The sequence below is a fragment of the Spinacia oleracea genome, chromosome 3 (assembly GCF_020520425.1).
Source record: "Spinacia oleracea cultivar Varoflay chromosome 3, BTI_SOV_V1, whole genome shotgun sequence".
Classification (NCBI taxonomy): Eukaryota; Viridiplantae; Streptophyta; class Magnoliopsida; order Caryophyllales; family Amaranthaceae; genus Spinacia; species Spinacia oleracea.
Window position 1 is genome coordinate 7,331,768 of NC_079489.1, and position 18,576 is coordinate 7,350,343.

The following is an 18,576-nucleotide window of genomic DNA, read 5'->3' on the forward strand; positions in this document are numbered from 1 at the left end:
TAGTACTACGTACAAAATAGTGGAGTAACTACCTTATACTTTTTACAAAATCCCTTTCTCTACTTTTTCTTCCATATGAATTGAGCGTCTAAGAGAATTGTTCGAGATCATCCCCTAAACAACCCACCAGTCCTTTCTCTGCAGGTCGGCGACATACACTCATAAATTTAATCGTCACCTCAAGCAAACAATCCCAAGATTCCCAATAACTTTTTGTGTGCGATAATGTAACATAGTCTTTTTAGAAACTTTAATTGTATTCACACTATGTTATGTACGTGTGTCTATACTGCTTCGCTCGTTTCCTCCCAAAACATACCCCACATCAATATATTTCTTCGGTTCTTCCCGACCGACCATGTTGCAATTATTTTGAGACGGAGTAAGTTACCCTATGGATGTTTTCTTCGGTTCTTCCCGACCATGTTGCAGTTATTTTGAGACGGAGTAAGTGACCCTGTGGATATTTAACTTTTCTCCATTCAAATATCACCCATTGTCCTAGTAGAATCGCCGTACAAGCCTAGCAAAGCAACATTTGATTGTGCTTTATTTTAACTGTTGTTGTTGTCAACTTCAACAATCTGTTCATGTTCATCTACCATAATGTGCCAAACGTGGTCACACTCACTACGTTGATTAGCTGTTTGGTAAAGCCAAATATCCAGTTGTCTACAACCATTGATTTTACCATTTTTTTTGGGTTTCTTGGGTTTACATTACCCTTGGAAAATTGATCTTAACATAACTTTATACGAGTAAAATTACATGAAATGTGCCGAACTTAATAGGAGTATTAAGTATGCCAGAAGGCCCAGAATCATTTTCCTGTTAATCGCAATGTTTACTTGTCCAAGTAGAAGAAAATAGGGTTGAATAAGCTTAAGCTATCAATTGCTTGTTGGTTCAATGGTGATTGGTGCTGAACTTGGTAGGGAGAACCCGTGTTCGATCCCCCGTAACAACAATTGGGAGGAGATTGGAACCTAACCACCCAGAATTCGCCCCGAATCCGGATTAGCCCTAAGGGTGAACCGGATGCTAACACACACACAAAAAAAAAAGCTTAAGCTAATTCTAAAAGATCCATATGTAACCAGGTCTATAATATCAGCCAATAATATCAAGACATTAGGATTTGCAACCAGCCAAACAATAATTATTGAAATTGACAACACCAAACCAATGTTACTCTCGCCTCTCGATCAATCAAGTTAGCTACTCTCTTGAGTATCCCTTCTCTTAAAAGATTTGTCCCGTTTTCTTCTTATACCGTCCTTAAAAGACTATTTCATTTTTTCTTTTTATCCGCAGATTAAACAACAAATCTTATTCTGTAATAAACTTTTAAAAAAAATGTGAAATGGGGTAATCGTTAACGAGAAAAGTCTAGAGCAACACTAACTAGTGATCTAAATTACTCTTCCTTGCAACAGAACAAAAAAATCTGATTGTTACAATGGTCGTTAGATTTATCAAACAGGTTGTGAAAGTAAAAACAATTATACGAAGTATTTTTGAGGAAAAAGTTAAATGCAAAGTACTTTATAGCTTAATGATTCATCTAATAGAGTACGTTGTATAATATAAAGCGCAAATAGTAATGTACGATGTATTTATTAACATATGAATGTTCGTTTCATGTCAATGTCCAAGATATATGGAGTATGTCAATGTGTGATTTCTTTGTTACGACGGTCATCGGAACATAAACCTAAACCTTTCAAGTAAAAAATAATATGCCTGTGTTCAACTGAACTAAATAATTTGTTGGTTGTCTTTTCTTAATAAAATTTTCATAAATAACAGAATTATTGATCTTCCATGACCATTTTTTGCAAATTGCAAGGAATATCTTAATCAAAAGAGGGGTAAGAAATAAACTAAACCGGGAAGGATGCTAAAATGATGCTGGAATTAGAAAAGAAAACAAAATCAGTGGTTTCCAAGTTGCGCACAATTTAGTGCTACGCCTACAAAGGCTCCTAGATTCTTCTCCAGTCGTGTTAAATCATTTTACCATTTACAGCAGCTAAATAAAAATAAAAATAAACTGATAAATCAATCTGTTAAACTGTTATTGGCAGTTAAAAAGTGAAGAAGACACCTCTCCTCTCTTTCACTGAAAACAATGTCGTAAATTTCAATCAATGTTTAAAGCAAAAACTCAAAACAAATAAACTGGCATCTGTCGTTCTAAAGATTCACTATGGAGTTTTTTTTTTTTTCATTCCAATTTAGGTTAGCCACGGACATTAAGAATATATGTACGATAGATCACATATTCGAATTCACTTTTCTTATTTATATCAGAAAGAAAAATCCGTTAAAATTTCGACTCACTCAGTAACTAAAAACAATATAAACCTCTATTTTAAGTTTTAAACACCTTTGCCAAATAGGCGAATCACAGAATATGAGTTAAAACTAAAAACAACATAAACCTAAATTTAAACACTTACACCGAATCTAAGTTTAATCGGGTTTTTTATAGGTATTGAGATTGAGATTGAGATTGAGATTGAGATAATATGTTAACGATGTTAATCAACACAACAAATAAACAGCAAAAATTACCACAATTACTATTTAAGGTGATGGTAGTTAAAAATCTGTCCAACAAGTTGCCAAACACCCCAGCTTGGAAATAAATTGGACGGTCGAGAAATTCTCTCCAGCAGCCTCACATGTCTCCATCATCTTTAACAGTGAGAGATTCCCCAACCCAAAGTTTTCTCCTTTTCTAAAAACCCAAAACCAGAAACAAAAACAAAAAATATTTACTCTGTTTCTGTTTCTGTTCCTGGTGCATAAAAAACCCACTACTCCACCAATTTCCCTGATTCTCAAATCAACTTTTTCTTTTAAATTCTTTATTTCATAATTTCACCTTTTTAAAATCTCCCCATCATTTTTTCTAGTTCTATAAAATCCCACCTAAAACTCATCCCATTTCCCCCCCTTCTCCTCTTCTTCCTCTTTCTCTCTCCTACTCTTGTTCATCATCTTCCTCCCCTGTTTTTCATCAAATAGTTTCTGAGATTTCTAGGTTTTGTAAAAAAAATAAAAAAAATCTCCTGAAACTGTGGTTTTTCTGAAGTTTCTGAAAAAACCTTGATGCAGAATTTGTGGGTTTTAATGTTTGAGATTCATGTCTCCAATTCTCAGTGAACTCTATGTTTCTGGGTTGATGATAAATTCCACATATAGGCGCAGGACCCATCTAGTTCAATCCTTCTCCGTTGTCTTCCTTTACTGGTTTTACTTCATCTCATAATTATTCCCATTCCTAATCCCCCCTCTAAACTAGTTTTAGCTATATAATCTATACCAAAATTACCAAATATATAATTATATCTATACAAATATAGTGTCAAATAAAAACCCCTGTTTTTCTTCTCCTTCAGAGGAAGGTATTGGCTAGTACTTATCTGGGGTTCTGCTGTAACAAACTAATTTGGTTTCTGTCACTCTTTTTCTTTTCTTTTTTTTAAAAAATCAAAAATGGCTTCACCTGGAGGCATAACATCTTCAGGGACATCGTCCCAGCAGCAGAACTCGAGTTCAGAAGAGGATATGCAGATTCAGATCATGGATGAAAGGAAGAGGAAACGAATGCAGTCAAACCGCGAATCGGCTAGGAGGTCAAGGATGAGGAAGCAGCAACATTTGGATGATTTAATGGTTCAAGCTTCCAATGTCAGGAAAACCAATCATCAGCTTCTGAACAACATAAACATCACATCCCAACAATACTTGAAAATTGAAGCAGAAAATTCTGTACTCAGAGCACAAATGTCAGAACTCAGTAGCAGGTTACAGTCTCTAAATGAGATCATCAATGCACTAAACTCCTGCAATAACAATCAGAATCTGGGAATTTATGGGGGTGGTGGTGATGAACATCATCATGAAGAAGGGATCTTTCCAATTATTCCTGAGCCATTTACAACTGATAGCTTCCTGATGAATCCATGGGATTCTGCTACCTACTCAAACCAGCCAATCATGGCTTCAGCTGACATGTTCCAGTATTAGTGGACATGTTAATTACTCTTAGGAAAGAGAAAATAGGGAGGAAGTTCACTTTTGAGGGTGTTAATTTAAAGGAGATGATGATAATCCTACTAATTTTCTTCTTTTTGGGGTTTTTCTTTTTTTTTTTTTTTTTTTTTCCTGGGGAGGGGTTAATATTGAATAAGTAGCTTTGTTTACTACAGGGGGGGTATGGGTATATGGTCATTTGCGGTCATTTTATGTAAATGAATTAATGCAATTATGCAAGTTTGGTCATTAGTGTTCCACATTGCAGCAATGATATGTACAACCTTGCATGTTACTATCTACAAGTTCTCTATTCAAATAATTGCATTGCTTTAAATGATTGCTCAGCAAAATTCAGGAGAAAATTGTCTTTTTTTCTCCCTCATAATTCATGCTTCTAGAGATGAAATTGCTACCTACCTCTTGCAGCAGAAAAAATTTCTTTAATGAAATCCACGGTAAACAAAGATAACTAAATTTGTAACCACTAAGATTAACAGTAGCTTCTGTAGTGAGCATGATTCAGCAGCTACACACGCAAATATGAGTATTAGATGAAAATTAGACATAAGCATCCGATAATCAGTTCGGTTATACTTAGAATTTCGAACCTACACTCGTATCAAATCTTTGTACCTAAATTTGAGTAACAGTCTTAAGAGTAAGAAACTACACTTACCCAAGTGTATAAAGTGAAATCATTTATCTGAGAGACAACGTTTAGCTAGCCAAATGATCACTTAGGTGTTGTTACAAAACAAGTTTGCACAACATAATTCAATCAACAGATCATGGAAGGGTAGGTATGGGCCATTGCTGCTACAATCGCGGAAGACTGCTCGTGCAATTCCCAGGTTTCTAAGGAATGGGAAAGAGATGTTTGATGTTGACTCTCCACTTCAACTACAATTGAAATGCAACTTTCAGGTGCCTAGATTTTTTAAAAAAAAATTACCTCCAATTCATCGCCCTTTGTGTGACAGAAATGAGAATCCAAGTTCAGGTTTTATCTCCACAAAGGAAACTACTATGTAAGAAGTCGAATTTAAGTCCAACCCACAAAAGACTAACTCAAAAAGTACCCTGAGTTTTGAAGGTAGATAACCTTATCTAACAAAATTAAAAGTATCAGGAACAACCACTTAGTAGTTACTTACTACCTAGTATTGATGGGGTTGTGGAGAGGTCCAGATTAATACGACTCTACCAGTCGAGGCACGCTGCACGCCCTCGCTTTAATCATAATCAAGAAGACAAGAAACAGTAATAAAAAAATAAAAATAAATAAAGACTCCACCATGGCAGTGATTCCAACATGTAGTCTTGTCTATGAGTATTTTCTTCTATACCGCTTCCCCCGCCCCCCCTTTTTCTCATCTATCATAAACCAGGAGTACTTCCTACCCTGCCTCCTCTTTTCCCCATCTATTATGAGACACAAGCTAAGAAACATTACTGTGTTCTTAGAAATCCAGGATCCTTGGGGATACGAAAGTCAATTATGGCGGCTTAATGCAACTATATGGAAATGTCAAGAGCTTAAACCAATCAGATAAAGTTTGTACTTTGTTTTTATAAGGAAAAACAGCAAACTTACTCATTTCAAACAAAATACATAATCATTTTGAACAAAAGAAGTAGAACCATAGACTGTTTGGTAAACATGATAGTTTTTCAATGCTACAAATCAGACCAAAAGTTGAGAAAAATCACTAGATCCGTGTATGTAACTCCTGCCTATTCCAAAATCCTGGTAACTTAGCATGGGAATCATTTTACTTCTTTACTTCACCATGAATCAATGAGAACACATGACCATCCTGATTGATACTGGTATGTACTAGAGAAATCAAGCGAGGCAAAACAAAAGCCATCAGAAAGTAAAAGAGAAACTTTTTTCCCAATCAGTACATTTTTTAAAAAAAAATTTAAAAAAATTAAAGAAGTAAATTATTGCAAAGCATTTTCAGTAAAAAGCTATCACATTCAAGGAAGTTAAGATCAGATTTAAAAAGGGTAATCAAAGATCTGATTAAATTTAAAACAAAAAGGTCACTCTTCAAAAATGGTGAGAACTTGAGAAGGGAATGGAACCATTGAGAAAGAGTCCCACGTGCAGGGGAACCATGTTCTCAGAGCAATTTCTACAAACACAAGATTCCTAATTCCAATTCTTAATGCTAATTTAAGAAGGGTTCTGTCCTGTTAGACTGGCTGAAAGAAATTAAATAATGCTATATTATGGTCCTAAGTACAAATACTGTGACTTTTAAAAATGAGATCTGTCAAAGACAATCTCTTTTTTGGCAGTTTAAACTCTGAAGACAGTCTTTTACTGCTCTTCCCAATTAGTTAAGATACAAGGTCCATGTTATTAATCTCGTACAACACGGCCAATAGGGGATCGAGATGCGGTTGTTGTTCTAGGTGTATTATGTTACAGGAAAGAAACTTAACGAAATAAGACTTTATCATACTAGATCAGAAAAAACACTCACAGAAAACATCAAACTATCCCAAACCAGTAACTAGAAAAATCAGACCAGACCAGGTAAAGAGAACAAAGCCTAACACACACCATAAGAAAAAGGCAATAACACAATCTATGTTACTCACACTCTTTATTTCACCTCTAGTTATCTATGTTGAATCCTTGATATTTAAACATTGGTAAGTATTGACACTTAATTTTTGGCCAAAATCATGGAACTTTTTTCTAGAAAATATAAGTTGGACAATTGAACTCGCATTTATGTCAACGCGACTACTCGAGTCCTAGTAACATAGAATGCAATAATAAGAAAATGAAAGGAAAGATTTCCTATGTTTAGATGGGAAACTTAAGCAACATTCCAACAGTCAAGATGGAAACATGGAACTACACCAAGTGAAAGAGTAAATGAGGGGAAGAAAAAGGAAAGGCTAAGTTAAAACTTTCCAAAACGTTCATGTGACGAAAAAGCCAAGAGAGGGGAAATCATAAATGGTGTCCAACTTGATCCTCTGTTTTTACTCAAGGAAATTTTTTAAAAAAAGTATTTCAATTTATTGGATGAAGAAAAAATTAGATGTTTGATTTTTAATAAGATGCCAATAACTAATGTACCTCCAATTCAAATAGAGAAAACCAACGAAACATAATAATTAGAGTGACTAGAGATCTCAATCACCACCCACCAGACCCACTTGGGTCATTAATTCTATCATTTTCTTCTACAGAAGATACAAATACTGCTATCAGACAAAAGAATCCTATTTAGTCACAATCTAATTTCATATAATAACATACAAGTAGGTTCCGTAAGCAATTATGAAACTCACTTTCCTGATTATGTTTTCTATATTGTACCATGAAAGGTAGTCAATGATCACAACTCAAAGTGTACAGGGAATAATGCACAAGAATTCTTTAAAAATAAAGAAAACCAAACTACAACCGCCACCATCCCCTTAAGGCCTATTATTAGGTGCACTTCGAAGCATAAGTTTATGTGCTCGAAGTGGTGGTGAAACAATGGAAAGGGCGGAATATAATTCAAGCCTCGTGTCATTCTTTAGATTGAGGTCACACCACTAACATGCTCCCGGGTAAACGTAAAAGGCTCACTCCTCCCCAATTTTATTGAATAAATTGACAAAGAGGTAATGTTTAAGCTAATTCAAATATGACAGTGATGTTTTTGCCTTAGCAACATATCTACAGATATTTCACATAGCTCTCTAAGCTAGGCATAAGGCATGCGTGTAATATCTAACCACAATCCTAGCCCTAGTTCAATGTACTATGGTCATTCAGCCAACTAGCCAAGTAAAAGTCAACTTGTTAGTGCTCAGTAAAAGGGATGAAGTAAAAATGCGAGTTGCAGATTTAAGTAGCAAGGAGGGCATGCTAGAAAAGCTGCTTGATGCATTACAAAAAACTTCCATGATAAGATTTCAGAAATTTTGGATATTAAGTAGCTATCATGGACACTAATTAATCTACTCAAGTCTAATCTAATACCAAAAGTCCAATAAAGACTTCAAACCCAATAAACTCTGTAGTTGATGATAGACCAACACCCGATTGCAAAGCAACACGATTGCAGAAAACAGGAATGGGATTTGCTGTCGCACAGAACACCATACAAACATATACATTCTTCCCATTGGATAGTTTAAAAGGAAGTACCAGGTGTAACTGTAAGTACCCCTCGTAAAAGATGCTATGAGTTTTATTTGAATCCAAAAGTTCTTACAATAGCATTTTCCAACAGGCAAAGATAAAGCAGTGACAAGAGTCGAAAATGAAAACAAATATCTATGTTTAGTATCTCAGCACTGCATAACTTGGATAACTAGAGCTGGGTTTTTATATGAAAAGTAATGTTTACTTGGATAGTAATAGTGAAGGGGAATAGGAGGAGAAGTGGGCTTGTGTTTTCCCTCTAACTTTGGGAGAATTTGGTTATTTAAAAGAATAGGAACTTGGATCCTTCAATTCTCATTGCTCAATCTATATCCAAATATATCTAATTTGCAAGAATTTGGTTTATTACAAGGACAAGAAACACGGATCCTCACATTTCCCTCACCTTCTCTTCGTCCAAACCACAACTAGGGGTGTTCATCGGTCCAAACCCGGACCAGACCGGACCGAAGACCGAATTTTTGATAATTCAAGACCCGAAGACCGGACCGATTATGATTGGACCGAACCCAGACCGGACTCACAAAATCGGTCCAAAACCCGGACTGGACCGGTTTGGACCGGTTGTATACCTATTTCTATATATTTTTTATTTTTATAAAAAATATACTCCCTCCGTCCCTTAATACTCGCACCGTTTTGACAAGACATGATTGCCAATGCACAACTTTGACCACCAATATTTTTAACTACATATTATAAAAACTTATAAAAATATTAATATTTTGAAAATATATATTATGATGAAGCCAACAATACATTATATACTAACATTTGTTTTCATATACTATAAATAAAATAGGGTCAAAGTGAATTATGTGAATAGTGCAAAAAGTCAAAACGGTGCGAGTATTAAGGGACAGAGGGAGTAATAAAAAGAAAAAGTATATATATAAAACTATTTGTTTGAGGCCTTTCTTGGAAGCTAAAATAAAATATATCACAATATAGTAATATTTACAACATATTAAAGGAGAGAATTAAATTTTTAAATACGTTATATTATATTTTATTAAGGAAAAAACGGTCCGGTCTAAAATCGAGTTTTGGACCGGACCGGACCGGACGAGACCAGACCGAAGACCGGAAATTGATATTTCTCGACCCGAAGACCGGACCGATTGACTTCGGTCCGATCGGACCGGACCAATTTTTGCACACCCCTAACCATAACTAAAGTACAACACATCCGTTGCTCTCCCTCCCTTCCTGTTTTCTTCAAATCCACTCATCCAAACACATTGTAAATGTTTATGTTGTATGCATCCTCAGTACATAAAAACAATGCTTATCAGGATCTAATGGGATTTATTAGGAGAGAGGAAAACAAGTTCTAGTTAATGCAGGAAAACAACAACAACAATCTAGGTCTTCCAATATCTTGGCAGTACAAGGATTAATAGAACTCACCTTTCATTAGGATGAGTGCATATTCATGAAGAGGGTGAGAAACTTTATCAAAAGAGAGGCATGCAAGTTCTAATTAGCATGCACATTTTCACCAGAAAAACAGAGACACGGAAAGTTACGAGTCCGGATCCTCTATCCCAAATCCATATCCCATCAAACACAAATAATTATTAATGTTTTGACTCATGCACACCCTCTACCACCTTAATAAATGTTTTTATAGAGTTATGGGTTTTATTTTAAAAAATGAGGTTTATGTACTTGTTGAGAATGATTTTTTTAATATAAATCTCAACCAAAAAGTTGGTTTTCGATGATAATTCATCTACTACTCATTGGAATTCCCCCATCTTAACCAAAAAGTGACCAATTTATAAATAGAGTTCATCCAATTTTGTTGAGTTGGGAGTTTGGGACAGGAGATGGGGAACGATTGTGGGACAGAGGATCCAGACTCAAAAAGAGTTACAATGTGAGAAGCATTAGAGAAGGCAAACATTATAGGGGAGTACAGCAGTAATGCATTGGTGATTAGAGGAAAACAAATAATAGAAGTAGTGATTTCTTCTTTTTCCAATTGACATCTCTTTTTATCTTTTCTACTTAGTATTCACCCATCAAAGAAGTGGAACTACCTTACTTTTTGTATTTTAGATACTTTAAAAGTAGGTATGATAAGGGTGATGAAATCTCACATCATCGCATCTTTGCACTTTTAGACTATGTGGTTAAATCAGTGAAAAGAAATTCAAGAAAAATAATTCAGAGAGTTAAGAGTTATTATTAGTTGGGTGGATGGTGAGAGCATGTGGCCAGCAAAGCTAATTGACTGGTTCACATGGATTAAGGCAAAAGGCAGTACAAACTTTGTTTAATTAGGAATTAGTATTTAATAAAAGACGTGATTAGCGACGCAATCAATTTCAGGATGGAACTGGCATCTAGATGTGTCCTGCAATTATTATTCTATGAAAATGGAGTGAAAAAGGAAATGGAAAATGGGGCTTAGATTGAGAATGTTGTCTTTACCAGCAAAGGGCGCAAAATGGTAGGTGAGCAAGAACTACAATAACAAAAATATTAATAGGTAGACATCATTCAGACAGAGAGACAGAGACTATAAGGAAAGGGCATCTCAGTCCACAGTTCTCAGAGTAAGATCACAGACAATAATATCTTTTTCCTTCTTTTTTAGCCTTTTTGGGTTGAAGTGGGGGCTTGAAACATAGAACATAGTCATTAACCATATAATATAAACTCTATTTGATTAACTAAAAACCATGAACTCTACTTGATTGGGATATGGAAAAATCCGAAGCGATTTGACACTCAACGATTCGTGTATATGGTGTGAATATGATGATCATATCCCACTATCCTCAAATGTTATTTCTTCTGCTTTCCGGTTTAGTATTATTTCCTTTATTCCTACTTCCAAGAAAATATCTCATGAAATATTTTCAATGTACGCAGCAACAATTTACAAAAGAAGCCCATAATTTGGTGCATTAACACAGAGTTTCTCCTGTATGATCATGTTTGGTAACACTTGTTTTTAGTTGATAAAAGGATTGATTAGTGCTTCCATATACAGTGGATTCACAGCTACCCTACTACTTCCAGGGAATAAACTAGATTTCAATGTCCTATATACTATTAGGTTACTTAGAACATTCTGAATGTTTCTAATAAATTTATTCTAACAAATCTGGGACCACAAAAGAAGAGATTAATCTATTAAAAATAACAACTGATGCCAAAACACAATAAGGAAAAACTGAACATCACCAAGAATTGAAAACTTTATGTCTAAACACAATAAGGTAGAACTGAAATACCCCTCTTTTTTTTCTAAACAAATTGAAAACTTTTTATAGTACTTCTAAAGTAGATCAATTTGCATGGTGATCCCTTCTTCTCTAAGTTACTAAAGTACTGCATAAATGCACCTTTAAACATAACACTACCAGAATTTATCTCACCCTCTAAAGTGGAAAACACATGTGTGATTATTGTCTTCCTTCTCCAACCCTCAGACCAGGCTGAAGGGTGACAACTGATAGCAAGCTGAGCTTGAGTTTAGGGTTGCTTGGCTTACTACACTTACATCCTAGGTTAAGCCGCATCCCGAGCTTTTCCTAACTCAAAAGTCAGAACTTTCAGATTTAAACTTTGATTTGAAAGGCACTTGTGTTCGGAAAAGATAACCAAGAATAAATACTTTGTTAGTTATACTCATAACTTAGTTACGTTCTAAATTTTAGCTGATATTCAAGCTTGTTCGCGAGCATCTCAAGTTATGTTTAGCTGCTAAGCTCACTAGAATGTCAAGTTCAGCTTGAATCTCGCGAGCAAAGGGTGATTTTCAGTTTATCACCCCCAAAGCCCAAACACATACCAGGAGTCGTGGGATACAGAGATCAGAGAAGTACAGTTTTGCTTTCAAAGTAAACTGGATTCTGATAATCTGATCTCCTTAATGCATCAAGATACACAAGGTTTCTTAGCTTCAGTATTAGAAAAAGTTTAGCAGCCGAGGTTGTTGATGCCCCTCTGGTCAATTTTTTTATTTTTATAACTACAGTTATCTAAACAAGGTAGACTGATATCCTTGTATATCCTGATGACCTAATCCAAGCACATTGTAGCCAGAGTTCGAGAAACAGCTTGCTTATCCACAAATTCCCTATAGAAAAACCTGGTTCCAACAAGATAATTTTTGCTTTTATATAATGTTAAATTCGATTTACTCGGTAACAAAATATACATGACCTTCATGTTCTAATATAAAACAATACTGGCAGCCAAGGTTGCCACCGCCAACGAGGGCAATAAAAAAATTCAACATAGTTGAACATTTCATCAAAGCTACAGCTTCTTAAAGTAACAATAGTCCTAACATATCCTCTATATCCTAATCTAATCACACAGCAGCCGTAGTTTGAGAAACAGCCTTCAGGTCATCCACACAAATCTTATAACAGCAAATCGGCTTCCAAGAAATATACGCGAAGTAAGAAACAAACTAACCCAGCTAAAGAGAGCTGCAGAACTCGTTGTAGCAAAGTAAAGATTGTGGACAGCTACGATCGAAAAGCAATTCCCAGTAAAGTTTTCAGCTATACAAAGTGATAGGCTTGTAGCCATCAGGAAATCTGCAAAAAAGAACAAAAACACTTTTAAGTCAAAACATCAGATACTAGGCCACCATAGCATAATCAGTATAACACCAAAACAAAAATCATCCAATCTCCTAGCTACAAGAAACACCAAGCAACATTTTAACCCTCCAAACTCTTGTAGCCAACTCAATAAAGTGTGAAACTTGCACAAGGATTAAAAACATTGATGGTTGCCTCAGGAATGCAAAGCTTAAGACAACCACACATTATCATTCTGAATTTTCCGTTTCTGGTTTTCACAATGCAGTTTTGGTGTAGGTTATGATATGGTTGACTTCAAAAGTTCAAATAATTGTCATTTATAACAAACCTCTGAAATCTAGCAACCGATAACCCAAAATAGAAAACCAAGCAAGTAGTTTCTAAAACCTTGTTTTTGTTTTAAAGAATACTCAATTTCAAGAAACTTAGTGTACCAATAATCAAATCAGCCCTTAGATATACACTGTGAAACTCTATTTAGAATCCTTGAACAGGCTATAGCCATAAAAAGAAATCAACGCATGAACTGATTCCATGAAGCAAACTGTTATCAATAAAACCTGGTTTTGTGGTATGGATTATGTCCCACCCCCAAGGAGCCTTAAATCTTAATAAAGTAGAAACATGCACACAAAAAGGACATGTACAAAATAGCATAAAAAAAATACAATATCTAGCTGAGAGGTGTATCAAGACCAGACACTTCGAAGGTATTAAACATCAAATAGTAGTTTTCACAAACATCAGAAAGCTACGAGACTAGTCATCCAAGAAGCAGCAACCAGTAGTAGGAGCTTGCCCTCAATGATAATTGCTACTACCAATACGCACATATCCACAATCAACACTCATCTCAATAATGTGTGAACATGGACCAGCCAAAAAAATTCCTGTCATTCATGAAAAGTACTAGAGTAAAAAGGAAATTTGTCCAAAAATATTTCAACTGTTAGCAATATCCATAAAGAATCCTTGTTGAGGAACTTAATAAATTTAATTCCAGATGGAAATCTCTCCCAAATGCTCAATTCCTCAGCCTAATGAGGAATTCAACAAATCAAAATCTTAACAAAGGTGCCTCTGCCAAGCAATAGTAACTTAACATAGGATTAATTTCCAATGCAGGTGTAGGCCATTAAGGGGTTTCAGTTTTCAGGACAGTTGGCCTCTTTCAAGGTTTTGGCTCCACAGTAAAGGAATTAATCAAGTTTCTGAAACCTGACTATTTCTTTCCTCTCAATTACATCTATAACCAACCTGAAACCTGCCACTCTCAAGCGGCCAGGAAACTTATAATCCTAGGAGGGAAAGTGCTTTTTAAGCATAAATAATGCGAGCCTTTACTAAGTTTTGTATTCCTGGAGAGAATTCCCCGAATACCTAGGGAAACGATGATCTGAACTCTTTTGATTAGCGCTCATCATTGAAGTTCTTGACCTACAAGCAAGCAAGTCGAGCTAATAGTCGTGGTTTTTAAGCCTCCCCTGAATTTAAGAGGAAATAAAAATGGAATATTGTCTTTGATTGAAAAGAACTAACTTCTAAATTAAAGCACAAAGCAAGGATTACAGAAGCAACAAGTATCCCCATAAAGGAGGTTTAGATCATAAAGTTCCGATACTAAATCACAAAGTGAAGTGAGATAAGAAAATACAATTATATTCAATCAATCATTAAGCTAGCATGAGTACATGACCCTGATTACATACTTCGTACAACCTAAGCCATATGTAACCAAATATACGACCATGATGGCATTCACAAAATATCAAACATTTGTGATCTTCACTATATTGTGCATGACCATGAAATTAACGCAAAGTATAGCGTAAAGGTCTACATGACTACATATACGCACAAGCAGCACGACTTAGCCAATTGTCTTAACAGGTCCCTTCACCAACTTAGCCACTAAATCAACCACCAAAGAACTTAAAGGTTCAAGTTTGTGCATCATACAAGTTCCAACTCGAACTTGAGAAAGATGCCTTCTCATATCAGTTTCGGAAAAAGAAAAGTTCAAACTATGGGATGTCATTTCCGCAATTCGTAGTATTCTTCGCATCACTGAACATGAGGTGTTTTTCTAAGAAACAGTGGCCCACAACACTACAAAACAAAAATATTTACTGATAACGTGATAGAAGCCTTTAAAGATGCACTTGATTTGGGAAAATGAAAATCAGCCACCATGTAACGTAAAGCGAGTGCATCTTTCCTGTTGTTTTCCTTGTATAATTTTTGTTGTGCTTCACTTGCATTTTGGAAAGGTCTTCATAGCCATCTTCCTTGAGCTCACACAAATCTTGAGATATAAAGAAGGTTTGCGTTGGCTAGTCCAAACTCCATCAAAGATAGGAATAGTGGTTGAGAATATGAGAAAGTGGGGTTGAATTGCTTCAGCCATATTCAATTAACTTTTAAGCAATCTCTATTATTCATTACTATATAAGGTAGGTATTGCAGCTTTACTTATTTACATATATTATTTTCAATATATATCTTATTTTCGATCCTAATACCCATTATACATCTGATGTCACCAACAAATTTGGTTTCAGAGCCAAAATATGGCTAAAGCAATTCAACCCCAAGTTGCTCGTATTCTCAACCAATATTTCTATTTTTGATGGAGTTTGGAGTAGCCAACACAAACCTTCTTTATATCTCAAGATTTATGTGAGCTCGAGGAAGATGGTTATGAATACCTTTCCGGAAATGTAAGTGAAGCAAAACAAAAATTATACAAGGAAAACAAGAACAAAGATGCATTGGCATTATCGCATTACAATATATTCATGTAGCCTTGACTAAAACAATTTACCACTTATATGGATTTAAAAATTCCAAGATGCTTGGCATACATTAGAGCATGTACATTAGGGCTCTTGGAGTGGCTCTCCAAGTAGCTCTCCAACAAAGAACTATCTCTTGACCAACATTGAGGCTCTTGAGTGGCTCTTCATGAAGAACTACTTCAAGGTAGCTCTTGCCAAGACGCCTTCAGGAATTGATTCTTGTTGACAAGTGAAAAGTCACATTGTTGGTGAAAGACAATTAATAATGAGGTTGAATAAATAAATAATATAATATAGGACCACCAAATAGTAAAAAAGAGATTGGAGAGCTCTTTTGAATAAGCCACCAATATTAGGTATTTTTTTTAAAGGGTTCTTGAGAGTATCTTGTAGAGAGATGATAGTAGAGAGAGAGTGGAGAGCTAGTTGGAGAGATCTCACCAATGTACATGCTCTTAGAGAAGGAATTTCTCGGAAATAAAAAAGTTGTTGCGGCTAGATTGCAAAGTTTGTGAACGGATTTTGATAACTTGGAGATGAAAAAGACATAAAACATATAAGTATATATTTTCACGGGTCATAGAGATAGTACTACTTGGTAGGCAATTTCCATTTGGAAAAAAATGTACTTCGTATAAAACACTACAACTAAACATATAAGCACTTATTGGGGAAAGATGAACTCTTGACAAGGGCTTGGAACCCAAGTCGGGTCGTTTATCACCTATAGAGGAACCAAGTCAGGAAAATCTTCATCTAACCAGGGCAACAAGCATAGTGCATCCACACATCCTTCACGGCTTCACCTAGATGTTCTCATGTTACAAACGACACTACGCCGGTGAATGAGATAGTCTCTTGAGAAGTTTGACGTAAATGCACACTGAACAATGCATTTAACGTTGGAAATTAATTTGTCGCTAAGAAAAAGGATATGTTTCCCCTTTCCCGATTTATTAATTCGAGGTGAGTTATACTTCACATTTTTTCAAATTACTTTTTCCCCTATCCCTCAAACAAAAACTATTGAATGAAACAGGCTGAACAGGTATGCCTAAACTTGTCCAACTGACAATTCAAAGAAACTCCAAACAAATACCCAGCTTATATACTGAATTACATGAAGCAAAATCAGCCTTTATATGTTTCTATACCACAGTATTATAACAAAATGTTCAGCAATGAGAATCTAAAGTACAAGAAAAGTGTTTCTATGTTTCTTTTCATCGTTCCTAACGCTAAGTGCAATCAATCATTTCATAGTATACCATCTAAGTGTAAGAAACAGCCTCTTCTATCATCTTATGTGGTAAGAATATTTTCATTTTTCACACCATTCCTACATTTCCTCAAACTTCATCCCCCCTCAAAACTGATGACTTTCCAACAATGTCAAGCACCACAACAAAACTCCAACCAAAAGCAGACCAAACAAGAAACAACAAAACAAACCAGAATATAAAAAAATATAAATATTAAGAAAATCCATACACACCTCAAACTCTCAGCAGCTGCAACTTATTCGAGAACGCAATACTAATCCACTCCGGCTGAGCAGCAGACCACTGCAACTGGTTAATCTCTGACTCGGCACTGTACATAGACAAAGGATCAATCCCATTTGGACCAGCTACATTGGGAAGCTCCCAAATAAGCGCCTGAGCATCATCTCCAACAGAGCATATATGCCGGCCACTCTGAGGTGCCCATGCCACAGCGTTAACACCCGCCTGGTGCCTATCGAACTCGGCCACCGGCATTGTCGGAGACCGAATATCCAATATCACAACCCTATTACTATCCATCAAAGTCGTGGCCATATACCTCAAATCCTGCTTATTCCAAGCTAACCTAAGCAGCGGAGTATCCGGCTCCGGGGACTCATACACGATCGTAGAATGCTCCTTATCCCTCAAATCAAATATCCTGACACTCCCATCCGCCGAAACCGAGGCAAAAACCCCAGCTTCCCCCCACGCAATGTCGTAAACCTCCTTATCATGAGCAATCAACTGAGTTTCCACCACACATTTCTCAATGTCCCAAATTGTACATGTCGTATCGATACTCGAAGTTCCGATTCGTTGAGGAACCATATCGTTCCAATCGAACGACGTCAATGGCGCGCTGAAATCGCTCGATTTCGAGTTATTGAGAAGAGAAACCAGCTCAGTTGAATCATTCTTCAGCGAATACAGCCTGAGAAAATCGGCGGAGGAAGCCAGAAGCGGCGGCGATGACGACGAAGAAGAAGGCTGAAACATTAATTTTGTCGGAGGGTAAGGGTGAGGGAAAGAGAGATTTGGGGTTAGGGTTAGGGATAGGGTTTCGTCGTCAAAAGATAGGATATCGACGCGATTGTTGTACTCTTCGATGAAACTTCCAACGGCGATGATTTGATCGGTGCTCCGGCGAGATATTCCGGCGGAAGAGAGGGAAAATGACATGGAGTAAAGTGGATAAGGGGAATCATAGGTTACGATATTGTTCGCAAGGTGGTGAGATTCCTGGGCTGAATTCTCCATCTTTTCGGAACTAATTGTGTTAGGGTTTTGAATTGATTTAGGGTTCGCGATCTTCTCCAGGAAATTGGGGGTTTTTAGATGACATAGAATTTGAGAAGGGAAGAATGAAGGAGACGGTCAACGGTGAGAGCTCGCTGATTTTGACTTTTTGGAGGGAAGGGAGTAATGTTTACTGACTGGTCAACAGTCAACAATTTTCGTGCTTTGAGTAGTTTCGTAGCTGGATTAGCTGGGTAATGTGGTCTTGGACTTAATAATGGGCCTAGCCCAACTCATAATATGTATTTTATGGGCCTTTTTCAACTTCTAGTCAGTTGAGTACTCCATAGGACCATAATGGCTTGTTTTGTCCAATGATTTGCAAAACTAGTATGACTATATGAGCTATGGCCTATGGAAATGCAAAATATAATCGTCCACTAGCTAATGACTCGGGCGATGTACCA

General features: G+C 36.2%; 2 protein-coding genes across 2 annotated transcripts; one reads left to right on the plus strand and one right to left on the minus strand.

Annotated features, from left to right (window-relative positions):
• Positions 1-2,816: 2,816 nt before the first annotated feature.
• On the plus strand, positions 2,817-4,366 carry LOC110797555 (bZIP transcription factor 11-like). Its single transcript, XM_056838515.1, has one exon. It carries the CDS (start codon positions 3,505-3,507, stop codon positions 4,036-4,038), a length of 534 nt encoding a protein of 177 aa, XP_056694493.1. The 5' UTR covers positions 2,817-3,504; the 3' UTR covers positions 4,039-4,366.
• A 7,979-nt stretch (positions 4,367-12,345) lies between these two features.
• On the minus strand, positions 12,346-18,321 carry LOC110797563 (protein TRANSPARENT TESTA GLABRA 1). Its single transcript, XM_022002684.2, has 2 exons — positions 17,101-18,321; positions 12,346-12,798 (listed from the first exon to the last, which is right to left on the minus strand). The coding sequence occupies exon 1, from the start codon at positions 18,128-18,130 to the stop codon at positions 17,102-17,104; it is 1,029 nt and encodes a 342-aa protein (XP_021858376.2). The 5' UTR covers positions 18,131-18,321; the 3' UTR covers positions 12,346-12,798; position 17,101.
• Positions 18,322-18,576: the final 255 nt, after the last annotated feature.